Source organism: Budorcas taxicolor, chromosome 13 (genome assembly GCF_023091745.1).
Source record: "Budorcas taxicolor isolate Tak-1 chromosome 13, Takin1.1, whole genome shotgun sequence".
Lineage (NCBI taxonomy): Eukaryota > Metazoa > Chordata > Mammalia > Artiodactyla > Bovidae > Budorcas > Budorcas taxicolor.
In genome coordinates this window covers 10,531,370-10,558,489 of record NC_068922.1, presented here as the reverse complement: position 1 = coordinate 10,558,489, position 27,120 = coordinate 10,531,370, and the positions used below count along the sequence as shown (strand labels likewise).

The 27,120-nt window shown below is 45.7% G+C and overlaps 1 protein-coding gene across 3 annotated transcripts in view; it reads left to right on the top strand.

Moving 5' to 3' along the window:
• Nucleotides 1–27,120, top strand: part of KIF16B (kinesin family member 16B) — a 294,681-nt gene that overhangs the window by 29,967 nt on the left and 237,594 nt on the right. For all 3 annotated transcript variants that reach the window (XM_052650604.1, XM_052650603.1, XM_052650602.1), the window contains exons 2-6: nucleotides 6,898–6,967; nucleotides 11,504–11,617; nucleotides 19,260–19,376; nucleotides 21,528–21,625; nucleotides 22,339–22,448. In XM_052650604.1, the coding sequence (XP_052506564.1) occupies nucleotides 6,898–6,967; nucleotides 11,504–11,617; nucleotides 19,260–19,376; nucleotides 21,528–21,625; nucleotides 22,339–22,448 (509 nt within the window). The remainder of the gene's footprint in view (nucleotides 1–6,897; nucleotides 6,968–11,503; nucleotides 11,618–19,259; nucleotides 19,377–21,527; nucleotides 21,626–22,338; nucleotides 22,449–27,120) is intronic.

Below are 27,120 nucleotides of genomic sequence, written 5' to 3'. Positions count from 1 at the left end.
TGGCCCGTGGAAGTTGCTATAAAGCTGGGGAACCACGTGATGCTCTGTATGTTCAGAAAGAGAGGAGGAAAAGGCTGGAGGTAGAGACTCGAGGAGGAGGTGGTGGCCGACCTGGGATGGTGGCAGAGGTGACCAAGAATGGTAGCCTGGTGGTAGGTCAGATGGGACTGTTGGTTGGGGGGAAGGGGAGAAGGCAAGGCTGCCCGAGGGAGTGTCATGGGGACCCTCAAGCCACCCACGATACTTAGAAGCCCTGGGGCTGCAGAAGAGGCCAGAGCAAAAGCCAGTCTCCAGGGGACAAGGAGCCTGGGCGGTGGGGTCAGCAGGGTGGAGAGAAAGGAGCCAGGGGTCGCCGCCTTCCTTTCCTCCATCTCTGAAATCCTAGGAAGCCGGAGAGCTGCCTGGAATCCACCAGGGATGAGGGCATCAGGGGTTTGTTTCAGCATTTAATCACCCCAGCCATCATAACCGCTTTCTAGAGATTTCATTGGCTTTCCCGTATTTTCCGTAACTAGACTGAGATTCACTGTCTATGGCTAAATCGCTAGCTAGCTTCTTCATATTTATAGTACTATTCTTAGGGATTACTTTCAGATTAAAGATACATCTTTTTCTTACAATTTTAGTTTTTATGCTTAAGAAAGAAGCAATCTAGGAAATTGTTATTTGTGAAATTTCCTTCTGGAACAGACGGCTTTCCTTATTTATCTTAATGACCTGTGCTGTGACTTAAAATGACTTCAAGCTATTGGCAGCAGCCTTACAATGATTTTGGGAAACCATATGGGTATTGAGAGGGCTGGAAGCTTGGCCGGGTACTAAGGATGTGGGAACCTGGAGGTCAGGACACTCAGATGACTTCTGAGATCTGATGATGTTAGACATGTATTGCTCTTGGTTCGAAGCCACCGTACAACTCAGAACAAAGAGTCAAGACTGTCAGCTGACTGAGGTTATCTCCAGTTCTGTCATGAGATTTTGCAAGTAAGACTTAAAGGTCGAAGTACAAAGTTAGTGTGTTTTCCAGCATAGGAAGCAGATTACGTGGTAGAGTTTGTCCCGTGAGAGTAGCTGTGAGGCCAATTATGACTTTGTCATGTGCAGAGAGTGCCCAGCCTGGCGTCCCAATATCAGTGGTCACCGGGGTCCCTTGGGGCTCCTGTCCCAAGAAGGTTCTGTTCAGTGGGTCTGTGGTGGACCTGAGATCCCTCATTGCTAATGAGCTCTGGGGGCTGCTGGGTCCTGGGCTGCACTTGAATAAGAAGGGTCTGAGCTGGGGTTCCCATCTTTTGGGGCACAGAGCTCTTTGAGGAACCGAGGAAACTGGACCCTCCAAAAAGTGAGCCTTCCACCTCCCCGACCCCATCCCACCCTGCCCCACCCACCTGCTGTTTCTAGGTTATAAACCTGTTGAAACCCACTGAGTGTCCTCAGGTTTTTTTTTTTTTTAATTTATTGGAGCATCTTCAATTTTGATTCGGACGTGGCTGGTAGAAAAGATGCTCGTTCAGTCAGTATCTTCCTTGGTGTCTTTATAGAGTGGATGTTAATTTAAAACTGGACACGTACTGCCGTGGCTTCCTATGGGTTTGGAGTCAATGATCCTGGGGAGAGCCCTTTAAACGTAGTGGCTCTCAAAGACGCGTGGCTTCGAGCCTGGGGCTCCTTCCCCTCTGGCTTCCCACTGGTTAGAGTGGTGGGCACCATGTGACCTGCAATTTCATTTTACTTTATTTAAATAGTTTTTCCTTTATTGTTTTAATCTTTCACATTTAGAGCTATGATCTATCTCTAATTTTTGGGTATAGTGTGAGGTCTGTTCTTTTTTTTTTGGCCATGCCTGGTGGCACGTGGGATCTTAGTTGCCCGACTAGGGATCAAATCCGAGCCCCTGTGTTGGGAGCATGGAGTCTTAACCAGTGGACCGTCAGAGAAGTTTCTTTCTTCCTGTTTTATGAGTAAGAATTGGCTGGTGATGTGAGTGCCTGTCAAGGACTAGTCCTCAGATCCCTGGGTGATTTCTGTGCTCTTGGCAGGTATTTGTTGACAATATTAGTGGTTTTAAAGTGCAAGAGCTAGACACAGTAGGTTGGTGAATGACTAAGAAATGGCCCAGGTGGAAACGGGAGGGATGTCACTAACAAAAAGAATCCTCCTGGCTTTCTCAATGGGCAGAACGTGCTTTGGAAGGTGCATGCTGCCAACATAAGTGTGTGTTTTCGAGCTCCGTGGACATGGGGTTTCTGCGAAGCAGTTCTCACTTTTGGGTTCACGGTGGAGCTGCCCAAAGACCTGGAGGGTGGAGTGGAAGCCCCACACAGGTGAGCGGGGTTCGTTTATTTGTCTCTGGGCCAGTGTTCTGTTCGCCCAACCCCGGACTTCTGCAGACTGGCCTGGAGAAGCTGAATCAGGCCACGGGGACCCATCGTGGCTCTTGGATGGTGTTTACCACAGCACACTCTTCGGCTTAATAGTTCTGGCTGGTGTTCACCCTGAGGTGGTCAGGGTGCTACCCCTTCCCAGTTCCACCTGCTACTAAATTATCTGAAAATAAGTCCCAGACATCATTTCATTTGAAATATTTCAGTGTTTCTCTCTAAAAGGTCAAGACCTTGTAAGACTCAGCATGATAGCATTATTACACTTAATAATTCCTTAGTATAATCACATATCTAGTCAGAGTTAATATTTCCCTCATGTCATATAATTTCTAAAAATGTTTCTCTATATGAATTGAGATCCAGTCAATGGATAAGTCTCCAAAATCTTTTTTAATCTATAGGTTCTGCTTCCATCTTTACATTCCTTGCAGGTTATCATCATTATTGAACAACCCAGGTAGGGAAATGACATGATGTCTGGGCCTCTTTCTTCCCCGAGACACAGTCATTTTGAAAGTGGCCACTTAATAATCCTACTATGGGCTGTAAGTGTTCAAGTGAAAGGAAGAGCGCATGTCTCATCTCAAATCAAAAGCTTGGAACGATTACTCTTAGTGGGGAAGGCAAGTTGAGATAGGCTGAAAGCTAGGCCTCTTGTGCCAAATGTTTAACCTACCTGTGAATGCAAAGGCAAAGTTCTTGAAGAAAATTCAAATTGCTGGTCCGGTGGACACATGAATAAGAAAGCGAAACAGCTGTATTGCTGATGTAGAGAAAGTTTGAGTGGTCTGGATAGAAGATCTAACTAGCTACAACATTCCCTTAATCCAGTGCAAGGCCTTAACTCTCTTCCATGCTGTGAAGGCAAGGAGAGGTGAGGAAGCTTTGAAGGGACAAAAGTTTGAAGGCCGCAGAAGTTGGATCCTGAAGCTTAAGGAAAGAAGTCGTCCCCATGACGTCCAAGTGCGAAGTGAAGCAGCAAACGACGCTGATGCAGAAGGTGTGGTTAAGATCATTAATGAAGGCGGCTGCGCTCCACAGCAGATAATCAGCGTAGACACAGTAGCCTTCGATCGGAAGATGATGTCGTTTAGGACTGCCATTGGGTAGTGCAGTTGGTAGCTTTAAAACCGATACTCATTGGCCACTCCAACAAATTGTAAGACCCTTTAGAATTTATGCTCTGTCTGTGCCCTGTAAATGGAACAACAAAACCTGGATGATAGCACATCTCTTTGCTGCTGCTGCTGCTGTTAAGTCACTTCAGTCATGTCCGACTCTGTGCGACCCCATACACGGCAGCCCACCAGGCTCCCCCGTCCCTGGGATTCTCCAGGCAAGAACACTGGAGTGGGTTGCCATTTCCTTCTCCAATGCATGAAAGTGAAAAGTGAAAGTGAAGTCGCTCAGTCGTGTCTGACTGTTCGCAACCCCATGGACTGCTGCCTATCAGGCTCCCCCGTCCATGGGATTTTCCAGGCAAGAGTACTGGAGTGGGGTGCCATTGCCTTCTCCGGCACATCTCTTTACGACATAGTTTACTAAATATTTTAAGCCTTCTCAAAAAAAAAAAAAAAAGATTCCTTTCAAAATGTTACTATTCATTGACACCTTGCCTGGTCACCCATGTGATGGAGATTAATGTTGCTTTCATACCTGCTAACACAGTATCCATTCTGCAGCCCATGGATCAAGGAGTAACTTCCACTTTCAAGTCTTATTCTTTAAATATGTTTCACAAGGCTGTAGTTGCTATAGATAGTGATTCCTTTAATGGATCTGCGCAAAGTAAATTGAAAACCTTCTGGAAAGGATTCGGCGTTCTTAGATGCCATTAAGAACATTCATGATTCGTGGGAAGAAGTCACAATACCAGCATCAGCAGGTGTTTGGAAGAAGTTGATTCCACCCCCCTTGGATGATTTTGAGGAGTTCAAGGCTTCAGTGGAGGAAGTAATTGCAGAGGTGGTGGAAGTAGGAAGAGAACTGACTTAGAAGTGGAGCCTGAAGATGTGACTGAGTTGCTGCACCTCGTGAAAGAGCTCTGATGGGTGAGGAGTTGCTTCTCACGGATGAGCAAGGAAAGTGGTTCCTTGAGATGGAATCTACTGCTGGTGGAGATGCCGTGAAGATTGTTGAAGTTACAACGATGGATTTAGAACGTTACATAAATTTGGTTGACAAAGCAGTGTTTGAGAGGAGGACTGGCTCCAATTTTGAGTCTGTGGTTTAAGTACTATCAAATAGCATTGCGTGCTACAGAGGAATTGTCCATGAAGGGAAGAGTCCATCAGTGAGGAACACTTCGTTGTTGTCATAGATTAAGAAACTGCCATAGCTGCCTCAGTCAGCAGCCATCAACACTGAGGCAAGACCCTCCACCAACAAAGAGATGACCATTTGTCAAAGGCTCAGATGATTGCTAGAAGTTCTTAGTAACAAAGAGATTTTAAATTAAGGTGTGTACCTTGTTCTTCTTTGGACACAATGCTGTTGCGGATTTTAAACATAATTTTGATCGCTCTGGAGAGCAGCAAAGTTAAGGTGACTCACGGTGTTGTGATGCTCGCTCTACTGCCACCGTCTGGAAGGGACCCACAGGATCTCTGAGGTCTGCCTGAATATTTGAATTGAATCTTCTCCAGTAAGCCCTGGCATACCTTAGTGGAAAATGCTCTTTAGATACTACTTTGGCCCTGGTAGCTAAGATGGTAAAGCGTCTACCTACAATGCGGGAGACCCGGGTTCGATCCCTGGTTTGGGAAGATCCCCCGGAGAAGGAAATGGCAACCCACTCCAGTACTCTTGCCTGGAAAATCCCATGGACAGAGGAGCCTGGTAGGCTACGGTCCACGGGGTTGCACAGAGTTGGACAAGACTGAGCGACTTCACTTTCACTTTGGCGATAAGACTCTAGGCCTTTTCCGAGGACAAAACTGGGGAGTACTTCTTTTCAATTTCAGATAAAGTTCATCTTAGATTTCCTTTTTAGATTTAGGACTAAGGAGTTTTTTACCTTGCATCATCAATCTGTTTAAAAAAATTCAACCGAGTCAATTTGAAGATCTTATTGGTTTTATTCAATGATTCATGAATCTGGCAGCATCCCCACCTGGCAAGTAGAAGGCCCTGCCAGGAGCTGTACAAAATGGAAGGCTTTTATGGGTAGAAGGAGGCTGTGACAAAGAAGTAAAAAAAAAAAAAAAAAGTGAATTATATCAGGCAAAGTCAGCTTCCCTGGGGGACTGCAGGGGTTCTTACCAGGCAAGTTACCTTAGACCAGGAATTTCCAGATGGACTGGTTCAAGACTTACTCTTGGGAGAGGCTGAAGCTGCCTTAAGTTAGGTATTAGGTCTTGGTGGGGCTTAGCTTAAGTGACTCCATTTTGGTGTTACAGTTTCTTTTAACAAATCTGATGTTTCTATCTCCTTTCAAACCAAAAACTTTGGCTATCAGGGGCAGCAACATAATTACTCATGTATTATCCCTCAATATACAGACAGAAATGTTAGGATAAATATACTTATTTTATCACCAGAATATGATGCCTAAAAAAAACTTGACGAATGCTTTGTATTAATAGTTCTTTTTTCCCTTAGCCTAGATTCCTTCTGCCCAAGGAATCTAGCATGAGATCTTTTCTCACTGTCCAGCACACAGATTGATTTACTTCAGCTTACTTTTGGGTTTTAGGTTATTTAAAAATTGTTTTATTTTTGTGTAAATTATTTTCATCATTCTAAACACGATCTACAGATCAAGATGTTTTTGTAGAAATCTAGCTTCGTTCTCTGTCTCTTATTTCTCCCTGGGTGACCTTTTGAAAGATAAACAGGTTATCCTTTTTATCTTTAAATACAAGCGGTGGTATCCTATGTATACTTTTCTCTGCTTTGAATTTCCCACTCAGCGTCCCTTGGCCTCTATCCGCAGTAGTACCTAGAGACCTTCCTCCCCCCATTACCAGGGACACCGCACTCCATTGTGTGGGCGTGGGCTTGTTTATTTTAGGAGTTCTCTTAACTTCCTGTTCGAGTGTTTTCTGGGAATGCCATTTTCTGGATGAAGGTAGAAAGAAGGTGGGGGCGAGGGGTGGCCTGGCTGCCTCTGGGAGCACCCTGGCTGTGAGCCCTCACCCCTCTTTCTTCTCAGTCCTCATCCTGGATGGAGCATAGGTGCCTGTCCTTCATCCCAGGTGGGCAGGGCCCTCTTACCTAGAGTCAGAGCGCCATCCGCCGTCTCTGTCTTTGCATTTATACTCCTGTTGGCTCCCATGGAGAAATGCTCCCAGGGTTTGAGTCATACAGCATTTCCAGTCTTAAGGTTTTGATAAAGGCCTCTGTTTTGTGTGTCCTCGTGTATATGTTCCTAAGGATTTGGGAGGAGGAGTTAAGGGATTGTGCCTCATGTGCTGAATAAAAACAGATCACCGTACATAAAAAGTAAACACAACAAGCATCATAGAAACACCCTTTTCTGTCCTACCTAACCAATACTGAATTACTTGTGTTGCAGGGAAAAGGACTTGGAAGCCAAATTCATTATTCAAATGGAGAAAAGCAAAACGACCATCACAAACTTAAAGGCAAGTAGTGACCTGGCCTGGCTCCAGTTCTGTGAGTTACGTGCTTTGTTTCTGTGTTAAATGGTTTGTGGGTGAATACGACGCATCTGTTTTCACAGCTTTCTTCCCTCAGTTCAGTTAACGATGTCAGCTTGAACTTGGCTTGGGCTCAACCATGAAGCAAATGGGTGACAAGTGATTATCTGTTACCTGTCCTGTCTCTGGTTTTGTTGACCTTAGCTGCAGAGCCAGGCCGCAGCTGGGGGAGGTAAGACCAGGCATTTTTATCCTCTATCCTATTGTGGATTTTCAGCCTGGAAATTAGCTCATTGTGGATTATTATAAACTTTGACCCTAGATTTGTTTTCATTTTTTAAGAAGTATTTATTTTTATCTATTTATTCAGCTCTGCCAGGTCCCAGTTGTGGCACACGGGGTCTTTGATCTTCATTGTACAATGTGGGATGTAGTTCCCTGACGAGGGATGGAACCCAGGCCCCTTGCTTTGGGAGTGTGGAATCTTAGCCCCTGGACCACCAGGGAAGTCCCTGTTTTCATTTTTACTGAAAGTAACTTTGTAAACCTTGCAGGAGGAGCTGGTATTACTATTCAAAACTCAGGAGATGAAAAAATGAAAAAACATGAAATTTTTTTCTGGAAAAAAAAAATTTTTTTTTGAAAAAAAAATCCCAGAATTTTCTAAGATGGCAAGTTCTTTTGTATTTAAAATATCCTGAATACTTTCCACTTATGGGGAAAACAAGTGTGTAAAATCAGTAATAAAGGAATCACGCCCCTAAGGACCCAACCCCCTCCCCTCCGGGGTTTGTCATTAGCTCACAGGTTTGGGTTTCAGAGGCCTGCTGCCCCGCGGCCAAGTACAGATCACCCTCTGGTTGGATTTCTGTTAATTCATGGCTCAGGGGACTGGACATTTTGTAATCCAGTTTCAAAGTCATGCAACCTGAGCCCCAGTGATGGAAGCCAGTAAGTAATGTGCCCATCTTCAAACAGGCCGTGCCCTGGGGATTTCAGAGGCCTCCTCTGAGGCGCCAGTGCCCCTCGCCTGCGGCCTCTGCAATGGAATGTCTTTCTTGCTCTGCTGACCTGCACTTCTTGTTCCTCCTGGCTCTGCCCAGCTGCACCTGGCTTCCTCTCCTCTGAACACCCACATCTTCTCACTTAGCTCACCCTTTCTCTGCTGCTAGTTTCCTTCGCTTTGCTCTGCTTGCTGTGTCTTTGTGTACTCACAGGGCTGTAGACAAAGTCCAATCATTCTAATACTGTATTTACTGGAACCAGTGGGGAGAGCCGAGCATCGGATGAATATCCTTTCTTCATGTGTTATGGAATCTCATTTTCCTTGATTACTCTGTTGCTTTTTGAGTTTTGCAAACATTGCTTTGTTTGATACAACCGCAATAGGTGCCTGGAGTTTTAAACATTTTAATAATAAGAACCTTAAAATTCTTTCTTTTTTACAGCTTATAGTACGCACAGTGTTGTTGTTGAGTCGCTCAGTTGTGTCCGACTCTGTAATCCCACGGACTGCAGCATGCCAGGATTCCCTGTCCTTCACCATCTCCTGGAGTTTGTTCACATTCATGTCCGTTGAATCAATGATACCATCCAACTATCCTATCCTTTGTCACCCCCTTCTCCTGCCCTCAATCTTTCCCAGCATCAGGGTCTTTTCCAATGAGTTGGCTCTTTGCATCAGGTAGGCAAAGTATTGGAGCTTCAGCATCAGTCCTTCCAATGGATATTCAGGACTGATTTCCTTTAGGATTGACTGATTTAACCTCCTTGCTGTGCAAGGGACTCCCAAGAGTCTTCTCCAGCACCACAGTTCAAAAATATCAATTCCTTGGCGCTCAGCCTTCTTTGTCCAGCCCTCACATCTCTACATGGCTACTGGAAAAACCATAGCTTTGACTAGATAGACCTTTTTCAGCAAAGTGATGTCTCTGCTTTTTAATACACTGTCTAGGTTTGTCATAGCTTTTCTTACAAGGAGCAAGCATCTTTTGGTTTCATGGCTACGGTCACTATCTGTAGTGATTTTGGAGCCCAAGAAAACAAAGTCTGTCTCTGTTTATATTTCCCCCCATCTATTTGCCATGTAATGTTGGGACCAGATGTCATGATCTTAGTTTTCTGAATGTTGAGTTCTAAGCCAACTTTTTCACTCTCCTCTTTCACTTTCATCAAGAGGCTCTTTAGTTTCTCTTCACTTTCTGCCATAAGGGTGGTGTCATCTGCATATCTGAGGTTACTGATATTTCTCCCAGCAGTCTTGATTCCAGCTTGTGCTTCATCCAGCCTGGCATTTCACATGATGTACTCTGCATATAAGTTAAATAAATAGGATGACAGTAATCAGCCTTGACGTACTCCTTTCCCAATTTTGAACCAGTTCATTGTTCCATTTAAGGTTCTAATTGTTTCTTTTTGACCTGCAAAGAGATTTCTCAGGAGACAAGTAAGGCTGTCTAAGAATTATCCAGTTTGTTAATGATCCACACAGTCAACAGCTTTAGTGTAGTCAATGAAGCAAAAAATAGTTATTTTTCTGGAATCCCCTTGCTTTGTCTGTGATCCAACAGATGTTGGCAATTTGATCTCTGGTTCCTTTGCCTTTCTAAACCCAGCTTGTTCATCTGGAAGTTCTCGGTTCAGGTACTGCTGAAGCCTAGCTTGAAGGATTTTGAGCATTGCCTTGCTAGCATGTGAAATGACTTCAGTTGTGCAGTAGTTTGATCATTCTTTGGCATTGCCTTTCTTTGGGGTTGGAGTGAAAACTGACTTTTTCCAGTCCTGTGGCCACTGCTGAGTTTTCCAAATTTGCTAGCATATTGAGTGCAGCGCTTCAACAGCATCATCTTTTAGGATTTAAAATAACTCAGAATTTCATCACCTCCACTAGCTTTGTTCGAAGTAATGCTTCTTAAGGCCCACTTGACTTCACATTCCAGGATGACTGACTCGAGGTGAGTGACCACACTGTCATGGTTATTTAGGTCATTAAGACATTTTTGTATGATTCTTCTGTGTATTCTTGCCACCTCTTAATATCTTCTGTTTCTGTTAGGTCTGTACCGTTTCTGTTCTTTATTGTTCTCATTTTTGCATGAAGGGTTCCCTTGGTATCTCTAATTTTCTTGAAGAGATCTCTAGCATTTCCCATTGTATTGTTTTCCTCTATTTCTTTGCATTGTTCACTTAGGAAGGCTCTCTTATCTCTCCTTACCTTCTTTGGGATTCTGCATGCCAATGATGTATCTTTCCTTTTCTCCTTTGCCTTTCGGTTCTCTTCTCAGCTATTTGTAAGGCCTCCTCAGACAGACATTTTGCCCTTTTGCATTCTTTTTTCTTGGGGATGGTTTTGATCACCACCTCCTGTACTGTGTTATGAACCTCTATATGGTTCTTCAGGCACTCTGTCTATCGGATCTAATCCCTTGAATCTATTTGTCACTTCCACTGTATAATCATATATACCTGAATGGGTTAATGGTTTTCCCTACATTCTTCGGTTTAAGTCTGGATTTGGCAATGAGTTCATGGTCTGAGGAACAGTCAGCTCCCGGTCTTGTTTTTGCTGATTGTACGGATCTTCTCCATCTTTGCCTGCAAAGACTAGAATCAGTCTGATTTCCGTGTTGGTCATCTGGCGATATCCACGTGCAGAGTCTTTTCTTGTGGTGGAAGAGGGTGTTGCTGTGACCCGTGCGTTCTCTTGGTGAAACTGTTTGCCGTTCCCCTGCTTCTTTTTTTTTTTTCACTACAAGGCCACACTTGCTCATTACTCCAGGTGTCTCTTGAGTCCTACTTCTGCATTCCAGTCCCCTGTGATGAAAAGGGGACATCGTGTAGTGTCTGAATTATGCTGGCAAATACAATTCCGATTAGATTTACTTAGTGCATAGCCAGGGAGCTGTGTGAGGCATATGCAGATGTTTAAACATGATTTTTTTGTTCAGTTTTGGTATATAGCAAGATAGATCAGATGTATGCAAACATACGCAATAGACTCATAATATGACGTGTCCTGGGAGAGAGGCTCGTGTCTCAGAGGTGGGAGAAGTTACTTCTGGATGGAGTGCCAAGGGAAGCCTAATGGAAGAGGAGGCGTCTGACTTGGAGTTTTCAGTGGGGCCAGTAGATCACACATCTGTTCTCACATTGTCATCTGTATGAACAGCACCCCCTGGAGTTGTGCAGACTCTAGCTTTGGCCGGAATGTCAGGCTCATATAAGGTAATCGTGATGAAAAGTCCAGAAACGTTAGCCTTGGATCGTATTGTAGAGCGCCTGAATGAGAGGCTGGGAGGAGTTATGTTTGCTTTCTTCTGCTTCATTGAGAAGGTGGTCAGGAGGAATTAAATGGATTTGAGTCAGGGTATAAATAATGCACGTTGGTGATTGTTGTGAACTTTTTACACAATTTTTTTTTTTCCCCTTGAATTGGGTGGATTACTTGTCAGCTAACAGTATTCTTCACATTATCATGGTTTTTCTAGTTGCACTGTTATTATCACAATCTTCTCTCTCTAGATACCAGAAGGAGGGACTGGGGACTCAGGAAGAGAACGGACCAAGACCTTCACCTACGACTTTTCTTTTTATTCTGCTGATACAGAAAGTCCAGATTATGTTTCTCAAGAAATGGTATGATGTTTTCAAAAATCTCTATTTTGGTTTATTTTCATGTTGAGAAAAACATGCCTACCCTAAAACTCTTTAGAACGTCGTCTTGCTAATTTTTTTTTCTGAAAATGATTTATATAAAATTAGTCTTTGCTAACTTAGCTTTTTGGTTGTTACATAGCACCATTTCTCTTAGGCCTGAGATAAATTCTATCCCCAAAAGGTGGAGTTTATTTTTCTCTTCTGAGCATGATCGTAATTTTTGTTTGAAAACTTGGCAGTGACTACAGTTTTAAAGGAGCTTTGCAAATAACGCGTTTTGAGGGGGACATTTATAGACATACTTTATTTTACTGTGCTTTGCTTTATTATACTTGGTAGATGGTAGATACTCTTTTATAAATTGAAGGTTGTGGCAACCTTGTGTCAAGTGAGTTTGTGTAATTTTTCCGACAGCATTTGTTCACTTGGTATCTCCATGTCATGTTTTGGTAATTCTTGCAATATTTCAAACTCTTGCCATTATTATGTTTGACCAGAGATCTGTCATATTACTTTTGCAACAAGATAATGACTTGTTGAAGGCTCAGATGATGGTTAGTATTTTCTAGTAAGAAAATATTTTTAATTGAGGTAAGTATATTATTTTTTTAGACATAATGCTACTACACTTAATAGACTACAATACAGTATAAACATAACTTTTATTTGCACAGGGAGCCAAAACATTTGTGAGCCTTGGTTTATTGCAGTTGTTGCTTTGTTGTGGTGATCTGAACTGGATCACAGTGTCTTTGAGGGCTGCCTGTGTGTACTGCTAAGCCTGGCAGATTACTCATTTGACCTTGAGTCCTACCCAGATGCAGAGCTTTAGGATGTAGGCTTCAAACCCAAGTCACATTTCCCCTTCTTGGGTGCACTATTGTAGGTTCCAGAAAGGATTCTAGAAAGAAAGGGCGTTTTGCCCAGAATCTTTCTGGAACATAGAATGAAGATGGGGTTTGTCCAGGACACCTGTGCTGTGGACTTTTGTGGTCTGAAATGTGGACCTGACATTGGCGGGGAAGAGGTCCCTCCAGGACCATCACGTGATGCCGTGCCACGTGGCCAGAAGGACTAGTGCATCTCCTTGGGTGGGACAAGCAGGGTGTTAGAGCAAAGCGGGGTTCTGGGAAGGCAGTGTTGTGGGAGAAACTGGTTGCATCTCTGGGCTTCTTCCTGGCTTGCTAACAGCTTCTTTGGAGATGTAGCTTCGGGTCTCCAGGTGTTAAATGAAGGGTATTAAGGGTGGTGCAAATGTAATTGCTGTTTTGGACCATGCATTTTAAATCATGGTAATGAGGCTCAAACACATTTTTATTAATCAAAATAAGAACCATTACAATCAACACATTTTTGCCAACAAGAAATAAGTTTGTTTATTCCTGTAGCTTAAAAATCTGTGGCTCAGGATTCAACAAACTCTTGGAAAGCATTTTCGCCTCCTGCTGGTTGTGGAAGCATTTTCCCTGCAAAAAAGTCGTTGAGATGCTCAAAGAAGTGGTAGTAAGTTGGTGAGAAGTCAGGTGAATGTGGCGGATGAGGCAGAGCTTTGTAGCTTAATTGTTTAACTTTTGAAGTGATGGTTATGTGACATGTGGTCAGGCATTGCCCTGGAAAAGAATTGGGCCTGTTCTGTCGCCCAGTGTCGAATGCAGGTGTTGCAGTTTTCAGTTCCTCTCATCTATTTGCTGAGCATACTTCTCAGTTGTAATGGTTTTGCTGGGATTCAGAAAGCTGTAGTGGATCCGATCGGCAGCAGACCACTCAACAGTGATCATGGCCTTTTTTTGGTATGAGTTTGGCTTTGGGAAGTACTTCGGAGCTTCATGGTCCAACCACTGAGCTGGTTGTATAAAATCCACTTTTCGTTGCACGTCCCAGTCTAATTGAGAAATAGTTCATTGTTGTTGCATAGAATAAGAGAAGATGATACTTCAGAACAACGATTTTTTTTTAGATTTGTGGTCAGCTCATGAGGCACCCGCTTACTGAGCTTTTTCACCTTCCTAAGTTTCTTCAAATGCTGAACGACCGAAGAATGGTTGACGTTGAGTTCTTTGTCAACTTCTTGTGTAGTTGTAAGAGGATCAGCTTTGATGATGGCTCTCGATTGTCACTGTCAACTTCCAGTGGCTGGCCATTGCACTTCTCATCTTGAAGGCACTCCTTTGCAGAACTTCTTGAACCACCACCACACTGTACGTCCGTTAGCAGTTCCTGGGCCAAATGTGTTACTCATGTTCTGAGTTGTCACTGGTCCTTTTGACCCATTTTGAACTTGAGTAAGGAAATCACTCAAATTTGCTTTTTGTCTAACATCATTTCCATAGTCTAAAATGAATATAAAATATACAGCAAGTAATAAATCATTAGCAAAAACATAAAGCGAGAAATGTGCATTAAAATGATGTATAACATAACTGCATTTATTTAAGAATGTATTCCGGCCAGCCTAGTAGAATTCCCAGCCTGGCTGTCCTACCCATGTGGCAGCATCTTGAAGTGGTATCATCATCTAGTTTCTTGTCAGATGGTGTGTCCACGTGCTGGAATCTCAGCATTGCCTGAGGAAGTGTTAGAAATGCAGAATTCCAGGGACTATTCCTGCTGAACCAAACTGCATTTTTAGAAGAGCCCCAGATGACGTGCATACTCCTTAATCTGAGAAATGTAGTTGGCTTAGAAATGTTTCGTGGAGACGGCTTTCTGAGGCAGTGTAAGTGTTGGGTTAGGGTTAAGATGGGCTGTGAACTTGGAGAAGTTGTTCCAAGGAAGGGCCTGGAGGGATTGTATCTGGAAGATGTCGGTTCACCATCAGGGAAACATAGACAGGGCAACGGGAGAAGGAGCGGGGGCTGTGAGCGGAGGGGAGGTGCCTGGCACGAGGGAGGCGCAGGGAGAGGAGGGGGACTGGTGTTGGGGAATGTGCCCCGGAGTCAGAAACAGTGCTGGGTGCTCATGGCCGCTGCCTGTTTAAGCCCCTCAGGAGCCAAACGAGGTCAACGGTAGCTCCAATTTTCTTGTCAGAGAAACTCAGGTTAAATAACTCAGTATATTAGATCAAGTCCGTAGATCTAATCCACTGAATTGAAAGAAAGTGAAGTCGCTCAGTCGTGTCCAACTCTTTGCAAACCCATGGACTGTAACCTACCAGGCTCCTCTATCCATGGGATTCTCCAGGCAAGAATACTGGAGTGGGTTGCCATTTCCTTCTCCGGGGGATCTTCCCAACCCAGGGATTGAACCCGGGTCGCCCGAGTTGCAGGCAGACACTTTACCGTCTGAGCCATGAGGGAAGCCTGACTGGGCAGCGTAGAAATCCTAGGGTTTCTGTATAGGACGGAGAGATGCCACTGGAAGGCCTTAAGGGTATGGGAGAAAGGGTTGGTGTGTTCTCAGTGGCAAGTGGACAGGGCCGCCCAGTTGAGTGAGTAAATGGGCCAGCGAGGGAATGAAGATAACTTTGGTCCTGAGATTAGTGGACTTACCAATGTTGGTAGCTAGGAGTCTGGCGAAGAACAGAATGTTACAGCTAGTGGAATCCAGACTTGGGCTTTCGTGTAGGGATGGGGATGAGGTGACCGGTGTGAGGAAAGCTGGTTCTTTCCCCCTCCTTAGAGCGTCTTCACCAGAGGATGAAGGAAGTACCACAAAGGCTTCCCTCCTGACTTACACGGCTAGTGGCTGGCTTTCCCTGCCTGGAACCTGGGTTTGAGGCCCCTAGGGACAGGGGCTGTGCTGAGGGAAAGCCCAGGCATGGGAGTGGCGGCGTGGACAGCAGGGCCTGGCTCCCTGGAGGTGCTCAGCATGCGTTTGCTAACCAAGAAGCCTCGTCTGCGGTTGGTGGTCCATTTATGGGAACAGGTGACAGTTCCTGGATTCAGTGAGAGTTAAGGTCAGGGAAGCTGTAACAGGAGGCAAAAATACCTGCCCAGAGTTAAAAATAGACTATGAAGAGTTCTCAACTCAGGAGCACGCTTCGCAGCTTCCGGTCTGAGCTTCAGATGTTTGGGTTCCTTGACTGTGAATAGTCTCAGGTTATTTATACTCACTTCAAAACTGATAAAACCTTTGAGATACGTGAGTGAACGCTGCTTTCTGCTAGAACCACATGTTAATAGAACCAGCAGAGATACAGGAAAATACCTATTTTTTTGCATCCCCCCCCCCAGTTTTACTGAGAAGTAATTGACATACATCACCATGTAAGTTTAAGGTATACAGCATGGTGGTTTGCCTTATAAATGATGACCACAGTAGGTTCAGCTGACATCCATTTTCTCACATAGACACAAGGAAAAGAAAAAAAAAATTCTGCTTGTGATGACAACTCTTAAGATCTTCTCTCTTAACAACTCTACTGTATACTGCGCGGCAGTGTTGACTGTTGTCATCACTGTTTTATTTTTCAACCTTAATTTGTTTCTCTAATAACTGCAGGGTTGTACCTCTTGTCCAGCTTCTTCCAGTTCTCGCTCTCCCTCCTTCCCACGTTTGTAACCACAAATCTGATCTCTTTTTCTATAATTTTGGCATTTTGGGGAAAACACCCATTTTCTACTCTGTTCAAAAGGCAGTCTCCCTCACCTCTGATTTTATTAGCTGGTGTTGTGTGGGCTCACGTTTCCATGCTGGCAGATCCTGCCCAGGAGCTGAGCTGACAGCTCACACACCTGCTGTAAACAGGGGGAAGATCACTAGCTTAGCGTGCGTGAGGTCACCCTTTGTCTTTTTCTTCTCTTTAAAAATGATTAAGATGTAAAGGCACCTTGAGACAGTATATCGTGCCCATTACTGTAGTACAAGTCAAATTTCCCATAATGTGAAACAAATTCCAAGTAAGATGACGGTTAATATTTCTTCCTTCCAAATTAATTTTGAATTTAGAAAAAAAAATCAGTGAGCAGTTAAAAGTCCATACTCATCTTGATTAAAGACCATTTAAGTAAGGTCTGGTTTTCTTAATGGTTCTTCCAGCTCCAAAGGGAGGCTCTGCTCTCAGGCTTGCCTGTTCCTTGATTCGACCCCAGAGAAACTTGAGACTTAAAATCTCCCCCTTGACAGCTGGATGGAGAGTCTTGTTTGCACGGTGCCCCCCTGTGGGCAGTTGCCCTCCAGCGAGGCCCTGCAGTGCCTTCCTTTGCTCTGGAATCAGCTTTACAGCCTCTTAGACAAGCGTGGCGGGTCTCTGGATCCCTGGCCAGGAGGGCAGCCCGTCGGCCTGTCCAGCAGCCCCTCCTTCCCCACCTCAGTTGGTCGACAAGTCCTTGGTGGGAGCTGCCATGGGGAGCCTGTTTCCCTGACGGGGGCCCCGAGGTGTGGGCACTGTCCCGTTGATCCTCTGGGTCCCCAGCCATTTGAAGCTGAGACAGGGCCAGGCCTGCATCTCAGCCCCTCGGGGCCTGCGTTTCTCTGTGCCAGTTGTAGGGTCCTGTCCACCAGCCCTTGCCCTACCCGCAGGCCCCCTGAGTCAGGTGGAATGCCAGCTGAGTAGATTTCTAGAGAATAAAAGAAGAGTAAAGTGGCGGGTGTGGATTTTAACCCAAGGGAAGAATCCCATCTTGAAAACTTTGGGGTTTATTTTTTATTACTGCTGTTATTTTGGCCACACCCTGCGGCATGTGGGATCTGAGTTCCCTGCCCAGGAATGGAACCCAGGCCCTCTTCGGGGGAAGTGTGGAGTCTTAGCCACTGGACCACCAGGGAAGTCCCTGGGGTTTGGTTTAAATACGGTCTTTTAACAACTCTACTGTATACTGCGCAGCAGTGTTGACTGTAGTCATCACTGTTTTATTTTTACGTGACTTTGTTCTAGCCCCAGACAGAAGTATGAGAGAGCGTTCCTTTACTCTTCGGGAAGCTTTTGGAAGGCTGTTCTTCCTCCCCACTGCACCCTGTGAAGTGTCAGAAATGATCATCTGCCATTTGTTTTCTCGTCTGATCAGGAAGAATTACATAAATATTTACGATTTTCTTCCTATTCTGTATATCGTGGTGAAAACCAGCCTCTCAGATGGTTAGTCTGGAGCCCAGAGTCCCTGTGGGATTCCTGGTTCTGCTTCTTCACGGAGGTGTGGGTGTGGATGTGCGTGGAGGGGCTGAGGGAAGGCCTTCCGCGTGGGCTCGGGCCTCCAGGCCGATGCTGAGCGGCGTGCGGCTCGGGGCTGGGGAGGAGGCGGTGGACCCCAGCCCCGCGGCCGCTGGGGGCCCGCCGCGCCTCTCCGCCCGGACAGCGGGCCCGGTGGCCTGCTTGCCGCGAGGGTGGGTCACGAGTACAGCTGAAGGTGGAGTCAGTCATCCAGCTGTGAGAAAAAGATGAGAAAATGCCAGCTCCTACAGCGGAAGTGGATGAAGCTTAAGTCAGAGTGAGGAGGGTGATGAGAGGTCCTCCGTGGAGACGGCTCGGTCGAAGGCGTAGGCTGGACGCCTCTGACTGAGGAGACGAAGCCTGAACGGGAGGGCCGGACGCTGGGGCCGGAGGCGTCCTGGCTGAAGGCCCGTGTTGGTAGCGCGGCGCGAACCTGGGGAGGGGGGAGCAGGGGGCTGGTGGTCATCAGGCCGTCTGGGGTGGGGTCTCCCCGGGGGGCCCAGATCCCCACAGGGAGGCGGTGTTTCTAGAGTCGGCTCGCTCGGCATTGCTCCCGGAGACTCCGCTCTCCTGCGGGGCTGATGCGGATGCTGCCCCGGCCTGTGTGCATCCCACACCTCTTCCTGCTCTGAGAACCTGATCGCACCCCCGCTCTCTGCTGTCTCTTCAGCTGCTGATGTGGCTTGTTTTTGGAGGAGGGAGGTGTTCTTTGTGCCCTTGGTGTCCTGGTCCGAGAGGCCAGGGGGCAACCCGGAAGGCAGGTGGGGGTTAGAAAGCTTTGGCTGGCCCCCTCCCTCGCCGGGGTCAGTAGGATGACCAGGCATCTCGGTCTGCTTCATTCCCATTGATCATGTAGGTCAAACATTTGGCCTTCACTCCCTTCCACTCCCCAGAGCGTCCCACTGCGGTTGTGGGGTGCAGTGGACACGGACTCAGGACTGTGGGCACCGTCCCAGGCCCCACAAAGCTCAACTTCCTGGGAAAATATCCAAAGAGGGAAAATCGCCTGGACTCTGACTCGATGGAGCCCATCATCCCAGCCTCACCTGCACCCACCTGTCACTCAGCTCGTGAGAGCCTCTGGAGACTGACTGTATCCTTAAAACGATGGCGTTGATTTGGCACGGTTTGAGCCATAACTTCTGGCTGCTGTGACTTTCAGGTTTTGAATATTTAGTTTCTGGAAGCTCTGGTATAGAGTGAATCACTTTATAAGTTTATTTACTTCTGAGCTGGTAAATCATCATGCTTTAAAATTGTCTCTGCTTCTGTACATGATTGTCACTTTGCCTTGTTTGCCTTTTTATATTTTAGGAATCTTTTGTTAACTTAAGTAGGGAAAAGGGTGAGACTGCTTTTTGCTTTGTTAAGAAGTTTCTTTCTGATTAAAAACTGGAGTACACATATTCTGTTGTTAACAGCTCTTCAGTGATTTCTTTACATGGTGTAATATTCAAGAATATTGTCAGCACTGAACGGGCTTCTGTTAAAATCCATGGTAATTATATCTTTTTTTTTTTTTTTTGCTTCCAGGTTTTCAAAACCCTTGGCACAGATGTCGTGAAGTCTGCGTTCGAAGGTTATAATGCTTGTGTCTTTGCATATGGGCAGACCGGATCAGGAAAGTCATACACTATGATGGGAGACTCTGTACGTTGCTTACACTGTGTGGGAAGCAAATTTCTCATTTTCTCTTTGGACTGATGAGAGTGTCCCTTTTGTCTACGTGGTTGGTACTAAATGTGCTTTTTGTGTTTTCATCATTCTTTAATAGTAAGATAAAACTCAGTAATAAGTGGGATGAAATTTCCTCTGAGAGATTTTAAAATTAGAAATAGTTTTAAGTTTATAAGCATGAATAATGGATGGGAGTCTCAGTTCATTTTCCGTTTTTAAAGGCTTTATAATCTTATAAAAAAAGAGTGCTGCGCCCTCAAGTAATTTATTCTTCTTTTCTGCCAACCCAACAGTTTGAATAAAATTATTGAACTCTTCTTTTTAAAATTATTCAAAACATTTTTGCCCAAGAAAAATGTAAAAAAAGAATCTCCTTGGTGGAAGGGTACTGCATAAATCCAGTGAATACATAAAAAGTGTTAGAATTACATGGGTTGTATAGAGTCTACGCAGTTATAAACATAGTGTGTAGAGTTTAGTAGTCATGCTATTTAAATTAAGGATGTTAAAATTATACTTGCCCCAAAATAGGCGGCAGAGGAGGAGCTGGGAGTGATTGCAGAACCTTATCCCGTCCTGTGTTTTCTCCAGACCTGGGCGGTGCGAGTGTGTTTCACTTTCCTCCTGTCATGGGTTGGAAAACTGTTCACTGACTCTGAGAGTCGAGGACCTAGCAGAGCGTGGCTGGGCTTCCTGCCGGCAGGCTCAGAGGTGGCCCAAATGCTGCAGGTTCGGTGGTTCATGGGAGCAGTAATGCATTAAAGGAGGGTAGGTCTTTCTGGATGAAAGCCTTTCAGCCCACGCGTCCTGGCGCCTTAAACCCAGGCGTCTGCTTTGCAGCAGGAGTAAATGCAGTGCTGCGAATCCTCCGTCCTGAGAAGCAGGGACAAGGAAGAGAAGAGCCGACGAGTTCAAGAGTCTCACGTTTCCTTTCACCGTTACGCCACCCTTCCTTCTTTCCTGCTGTGCTTTGGGAAAAAGGCCTTCTCTAAAAGTGAAATTTACGGGACTTCCCCAGTAGTCCAGTGGTTAAGACTCTGAGCTTCCGCTTTAGTGGACATGGGTGTGATTCCTGGTCAGGGAACTAGGATGCCACATGCCGTGTGTGGCCAAAAAATAGAAAAAAAATTTTTTTTTTTGCTTGTTGATTTCCTCTTAGCTAGTTTATGTAAGTTCAGCATTTATAAAGCACTCACAAGTTACAGCTATTTTCTCTGACCTTACAATTGAGTACCATTTGAGTATTCTTTTTTTATTTTTTAAAGTAAGAACAAAAAATGTGGTGAAAGGGCCAGTTTTTCTTTTACAAGAATTGGTATTGATTTAATGGTGTAAAGGAAAAAAAGTTCTCCTAAACCTTGTGATGATATATATATATATATAAATGTGTGTGTGTGTGTGTGTGTGTGTGTGTGTGTATATGTGTGTATATATCTTTTTTTTGGGGGGGAATGTGAAATTAAGTGCAAGTAGAGAGAGATTTCAGAAGAAAACATTGAAACCTCAGAGTTTGGCCCCCTAACAGGAGCATTTTTCCTTGTCCTTGGTACCATTCTGAAACTCGTCCAGCTTGTCATTGCCGACCGAAACATGAATACAGTAATTATACCCACGTCACATAAGTAATGTGATGTATTGAAACCTTTCTGTCGAGGGAGGCCAGGGCAGGAATTAGTGCATCACAGTCTGTATGTTTCAGTGTAGTCATCAGCTCCTTTGTAGGACAAATACCTTCTTTGAGGACTTCCTAAGGTTTCTGCCCAGTGTGTACTTCAGCCTTTTTTGTCCTTTGACCAGATCAAATTTTTTAACGTTTGTTTTACAGCAGTAGACTCTCTGGTTTGAGAGCTAGAGAATACATCTTATATTGGCAAGCCACGATTTAGCTGATTGACAGCTGACAACTGTCTATTACTATGGTCCCAGCATGTAGAAATTAGAAGGCTCCATCCTCTTATTTCAGAGGCTAGGAAGCAGCCCTGGAAGGGGTGAGTGGTGAGCCCAGGTCCCTGGGGTGGGCCTGTAGGCCCCCGGAGTCTCAGTCCACCCCAGCGCATTGCAGATGCAGCCATCAGGTGCTTTTATTTCAAGTTACAGCTGAGGCACCCCTCTTTCCCACTGCAGGACGATTCTGGCTTAATACCCCGGATCTGCGAAGGGCTCTTCAGTCAGATAAACGAAACCACCAGATGGGATGAGGCGTCTTTTCGAACTGAAGTCAGGTAGGGCTTGTGGCCTGAGGGAGTGTGTGTGAGCTTGATTCAAGGCATGAGGAATGGACCTTTGCATCCCTGAGAGGAGAGTCTGCCTTTCCCCATCTTGCGCTGTGCTGGTTGGAAGTCAAGCTCAAAGCACAAATGTGTTCAGTGACCTCCTTGAGTACCATGTGGATGAGGGCTTTGGAGGTTAGTGGAGGTAACCCAGCCTGGTCTGAAACTGATGTATGATGCTCATCTCAAATGCAGTGAGCTTTTGACCTTTCAGTGTGTACCCACTTGCCTTATTCTTTTATTTGAATAAGGTTTGTGTTATTCTTTATGTTGGTTGGATCACTTTCATTCTGAGCTTTAAATAAATCTGGGCGGCTGAGGGAGTTTCCCCGCCCCCGCCCCCTGAACTTAAACCTGTGTGGAGAGGCAGTTTGGTCAGTGGTTTGGGGGCAGATATGGCAATCAGGGTATTCTGGCTGCCTGAGCTCTTGGAGGCTGTGAGGCCTCGGACAGGCTGTTTAAATCACCCCAGGTCTCTACTGCTCAGTGTGTAAGACGAGGAAGATAGTACCTACCTTTGAGCTATTATAGGGATTAAAGGAAATAATCCTCGTAAAGTGCTGTACCTGACACATAGTTACCTCCCATAAATGTATGCTGCTGCTGTTGTTGTTATTAGTGCCTGAAGTAATTTTACTGAATTCAACTCTGTTTGACCTTTCTAGCTACTTAGAAATTTATAATGAACGTGTGAGAGATCTGCTTAGGCGGAAGTCATCCAAAACCTTCAACCTAAGAGTCCGTGAGCATCCAAAGGAGGGGCCTTACGTGGAAGGTAAGAGCGAGTGTCTTCACAGCTCTGTTCTTCTTGGGAATTGTTACTAAGAATAATAGTTTCAGAGGAAAACAAAGGAAGGATAATGGTGACATTTAAAACATTTCATTTTGGAGTTTAATTGTAGTAAAAATTACACGTGCTGCCACTGAACGCTGGGGCTTCCCAGGTGGTGCTAGTGGTAAAGAAACCCCCTGCCAATGCAGGAGACATAGGAGACGCAGGGTTTGATCCCTGGGTTGGGAACATTGCTTGGAGGAGGGCACGGCCACCCACTCCAGTATTCTTGCCTGGAGAATCCCATGGACAGAGGAGCCTGGTGGGCTGCCATCTATAGAGTCTGTATAGAGCCCGACTGTACCGTCTACAGAGCCTGACGCGACTGAAGCAACTTAGCACGCCACTGCGCTCTATTCATTTAATGTGCTTCTACTTTACTGGCCATTTGCTGATTTTACAGGGCTTGCCAATAGGTCGAGTCTGCCTTTAAGAACTCTACAAGCTTATTTTCCAAAGTTCTCAGGCAAGATAAGCAACTCTATAGCCTCTTTAAATGGCGTTGCATTTCAGGGGTGTGTTTTTTCTCATCTTAACAGTAACATGACTGTAGGGTGATTCTGAGACCTCTCACCTTTGGGAAGAGTGTTTGAAGTTCCCGTGCTGTGTTCTCGGCCTTTGTGTTGGGATACGTTCGTCGGGTCACGGTCCATTGGGAGGACTGTCCCAAGGAGTGATGGGTAAAGAACTGGCTCCTGCAAACTATTTTAAAAACAGGCTGGATGGAAGGCTGTCCTTAGAATAGTCAGCTCTGCACATTCCTCTGTGTGTGGCAGCTGAGGTGAGGCCGGAGACTAGGAATCGCACACAGACATGCTCGCTTATTGTGGTGGCGTCCTTCCTGCGTGTTTCATTGCAGGCAAGGCTGAGAACTGGTCATGGATTCAAAGATGTTTCTACTTTTGTTGTCTTCTTCACCTGGAAAACCAGGTGTGCTAACAGCACTCCATCTGCATTTTAGTAAATTTTCGATTGAACTTTTGTGTTTCATGCCCACAGCAAGGTGAGTAACTATGTATTTGTTCCATGGAGTGTGGGATAAATACTATCGTTAACAGTTTTTAGCCTAACTGCCTTTTCCCTTTAACTGTCTTATCAAATGTTAAGACATACTATAGAGCTGGGTTTTTGGAGAGACAGGTTAATCAAGCAGGGTAAAAATCCAGAATCTACTGTCAATACTTAATGGGGATTTAGTTTCTACTAAATCTGCTATTCAAACACTGGGGAATATGGGTGATTAAGTTGTCTGGGAGAAAAAAAAAAAAAAGAAAATTGGTACCAGAGCTCAGTTTTTATACTAAAGTAAATGGCAGATGGAGCAAAGATTTAAATGTAAAAAGTGACATAATGATTGCAAGAAACCCTGGATAATTTTTTTTCTGGAAATTTAGAGAAGGGAGGGCTTTTAAAATTTTTTACTTAAAATCCAGAAGCCATGAAATAAAAGTGTTAAATTTGAAATGCTGAAACAAAACAAAACATGAACTTTATACTTGGTAGAAACACCATAGGCAAAGTGAAGAAACAACTTACAAGGCGGAGAGGATATTTTCAGTTCAAGTTTCAGACAAAGGACTTGTTTTCCTAATATATAAGGAGCTCCTGTAAATTACGGACAGCTCCACTACCAAGGAGAAAAATGAAGAAAGGATGTGACTAGGTTGTTCACAGAAATATTGATGATTTTTAATCAGTATTAAAAAAAATTAATTTACAGTGTTGTGCTAATTTCTGCTATACAGCAGTGATTCAGTTATACATTTATACATATGTATGTGCATATATGTGTATATATATATACATATACATTTTAAAAATACTCTTTTCCATTATGGTTGATAATAGGATATTGAATATAGCCCTTTGTGCTATACAGTAGGACCTTGTTGTTTATCCCTTCTGTATATAATAGCTGACATCTGCTGACCTCAGCCTCCAACTCCATTCCTCCCACAACCCCCTCACCCTTGGCAACCACCAGTCCTTGGTCCCTGTCTGTGATTCTGTTTCTATTTAATAGATAGGTTCATTTGCGCCATATTTGGATTCCACATAGGAGTGATATCATATGGTATTTGTCTTTTTCTTTCTGACTTAATTCACTTAGGGTGAGAGTCTGTAGTTGGATCCTTGTTGCTGCACATGGCATTGATTGCTTCTTTTTTAATGATGTGCATACACACACGTGTGTATATATGTATGTATCTCACACCGTGCTTTACCCCTTCATCTGTTGATGGATGTCGAGGTTGTTTCCATGTCTCAGCTACTGTAAATAGTGCTGCTGTAAATATAGCGGTGCATGTATCTTGTCTGGCTGTATGTCTAGGGATGGAATTGCTGGGTCACACGTAATTCTACTTAGTTTATTGATGAACCTTTATATTGTTTCCCCAGTGGCTGCACCAACTTACATTGCCACCAGCAGTGTAGGAGGGTTCCCTTTTCTCCATATCCTCTCCAGCATTTATCTGTAGATTTTTAAAATGATGGCCATTCTGACCAGGGGTGAGGGAGTACCCTGTAGTTTTGATTTGCACTTATCAAATAATGTTGAGCATTTTTTCATTTGTCTGTTGGCCACCTGGAAATACACGTGATTTTTAAATGAAGGAAAGAAAGAGTGACCTCACTAATAATCAGAGGAAAGCAGAATAAAAATTCTTTGAGATAGCTTCTGTTACCTGTCCCCAGCAGCTGTAAGGAACCTGATTGGGACAGTGTTGGGAGACAGGCAGTCTTATGCATTGTTACTGTTGTGTGTAAATTGCCGTCTATGGAGGACAGTTTTGCAATATCCATCAACATTTTGTATATGCTTCAGTCTAGAAATTCCACCTCTTAAGAATTTCAGTTCAGTTCAGTCCCTTAGTTGTGTCTGACTCTTTGCAACCCCATGGACTGCAGCAAACCAGGCCTCCCTGTCCATCACCAACTCCCAGAGCCTACCCAAACTCATGTCCATTGAGTCGGTGATGCCATCTAACCATCTCATCCTCTGTCATCCCCTTCTCCTGCCTTCAATCTTTCCCAACATCAGGGTCTTTTCAAATGAGTCAGCTCTTCGCATCAGGTGGCCAAAATACTTTGAGTTTCAGCTTTAACATCAGTCCTTCCAAAGAACACCCAGGACTGATTTCCCTTAGGATGGACAGGTTGGATCTCCTTGCAGTCCAAGGGACTCTCAAGAGTCTTCTTCAACAGCACAGTTCAAAAGCATCAATTCTTCTGCGCTCAGCCCTCTTTATAGTCCAACTCACATCCATACGTGACCACTGGAAAAACCGTAGCCTTGACTAGACGGTATTCTAGGGTAATTCCCCGGCCTGAGAGAGAGCACACGGCTGTGGGCGTGCGGTGGGCAGAGGCGGTGGCGGGCCAAGTGCCCTTTCCCGCCCCTCTGGCCCCCCTGACCCCCGCTTGCCCGCGTCCACGCGCCCTGCGCAGCCCCCTTGACCCCGCGCCTCGCGCCGCTGCTCGGGCCGCAGACCCGCGCCCCTGCGGCCAGCCTCACCTGGCCGCGCCAGCCACGCGCCACCCGGCCGCAGCCTCCGCACCCACGGTGACCAGCAGCGGTGGGGTACGCTGCTGAGTCGCAGAGAGTGCAGCCTGGTCACCGGCCCTGCTTAACGCGCTTTGCTGATTGTCCATTTTTACGAGTTTACAACTTTTCTAAGAACTTTTGTTTACAAAGCAACTTTTACTTTAAAGGCATCTCCCTTTTGTATTTAATCCAAAGTAGAAGGATGTCGGGCAGTTTGCGGTTTGGTTTTGGGTTCGTTTCTAAATTTTTTCCTCTTCGTTGACTTTGGGGTTTGGGTACCTACCGCTTCGGACTCCCGAGGACCTTTTGGGCCCCCACGTTAATGAGCCACCTGGCGAGTCTGATGTGGCCGCCAGCGAAGCGCCGCTCACGTCCCTCCCCACGTTCGCGTCGAGGGCGAGGTGCCCCGAATGACCGCTGGGAGGAGGAGCTCCCCCACATGAAGCGGCTTCCCCGGTGCTTCCCGGCTGCCCCTATGACCTGGTGGCGGCGACCACGGCCACCGACCTGGAGAGTGGTGGAGTTTGCAGCCGCAGCCCGGCCCTCTTGCTCTGGAGGGAGGCAGGGGAGTTCAGTGATCTCCTGGACCTGTACCTGGACCTTGTCCTCTCCAGCTTGCTGTCGCATCAGGAGCCCGTGGCCGCCATGGCGTCCTGGTAAGCATCAGCCTCGTCCTCGCTCTCCCCGTGGAGCAGCGGCCCTGCCAGTGCGCCCTCCACCTGCAGCCTCAGTGATCTATCCGGGCCGGGGGGCGACCTGAGCGCAGCCGCCTCTGCAGCCGGGAGTCTGCACCCGCTCCGACGGCTCCCTTCAACCCGGCAACATCAGTGATGTGAGCCCCTCTGGCGGCTTCGTGGCCAAGGTTCTGCGGCCCGAATTGGACCCGGTGTGCGTTCTGCCGCAGCCGCCACGTTGTGGACTGACGGGCGCGTTCGCCTGAGTGCCCCTGGCAGCGAGTACGGTGGCCCTTGGTTATCAGCGTTCCCACAGGCAGCCTGGATGGCAGCCACTCGGTGGTGGTGGGCCCAACAGCGGCAGGCCACTGCGCATGTGCCCGAAGATCAAGCG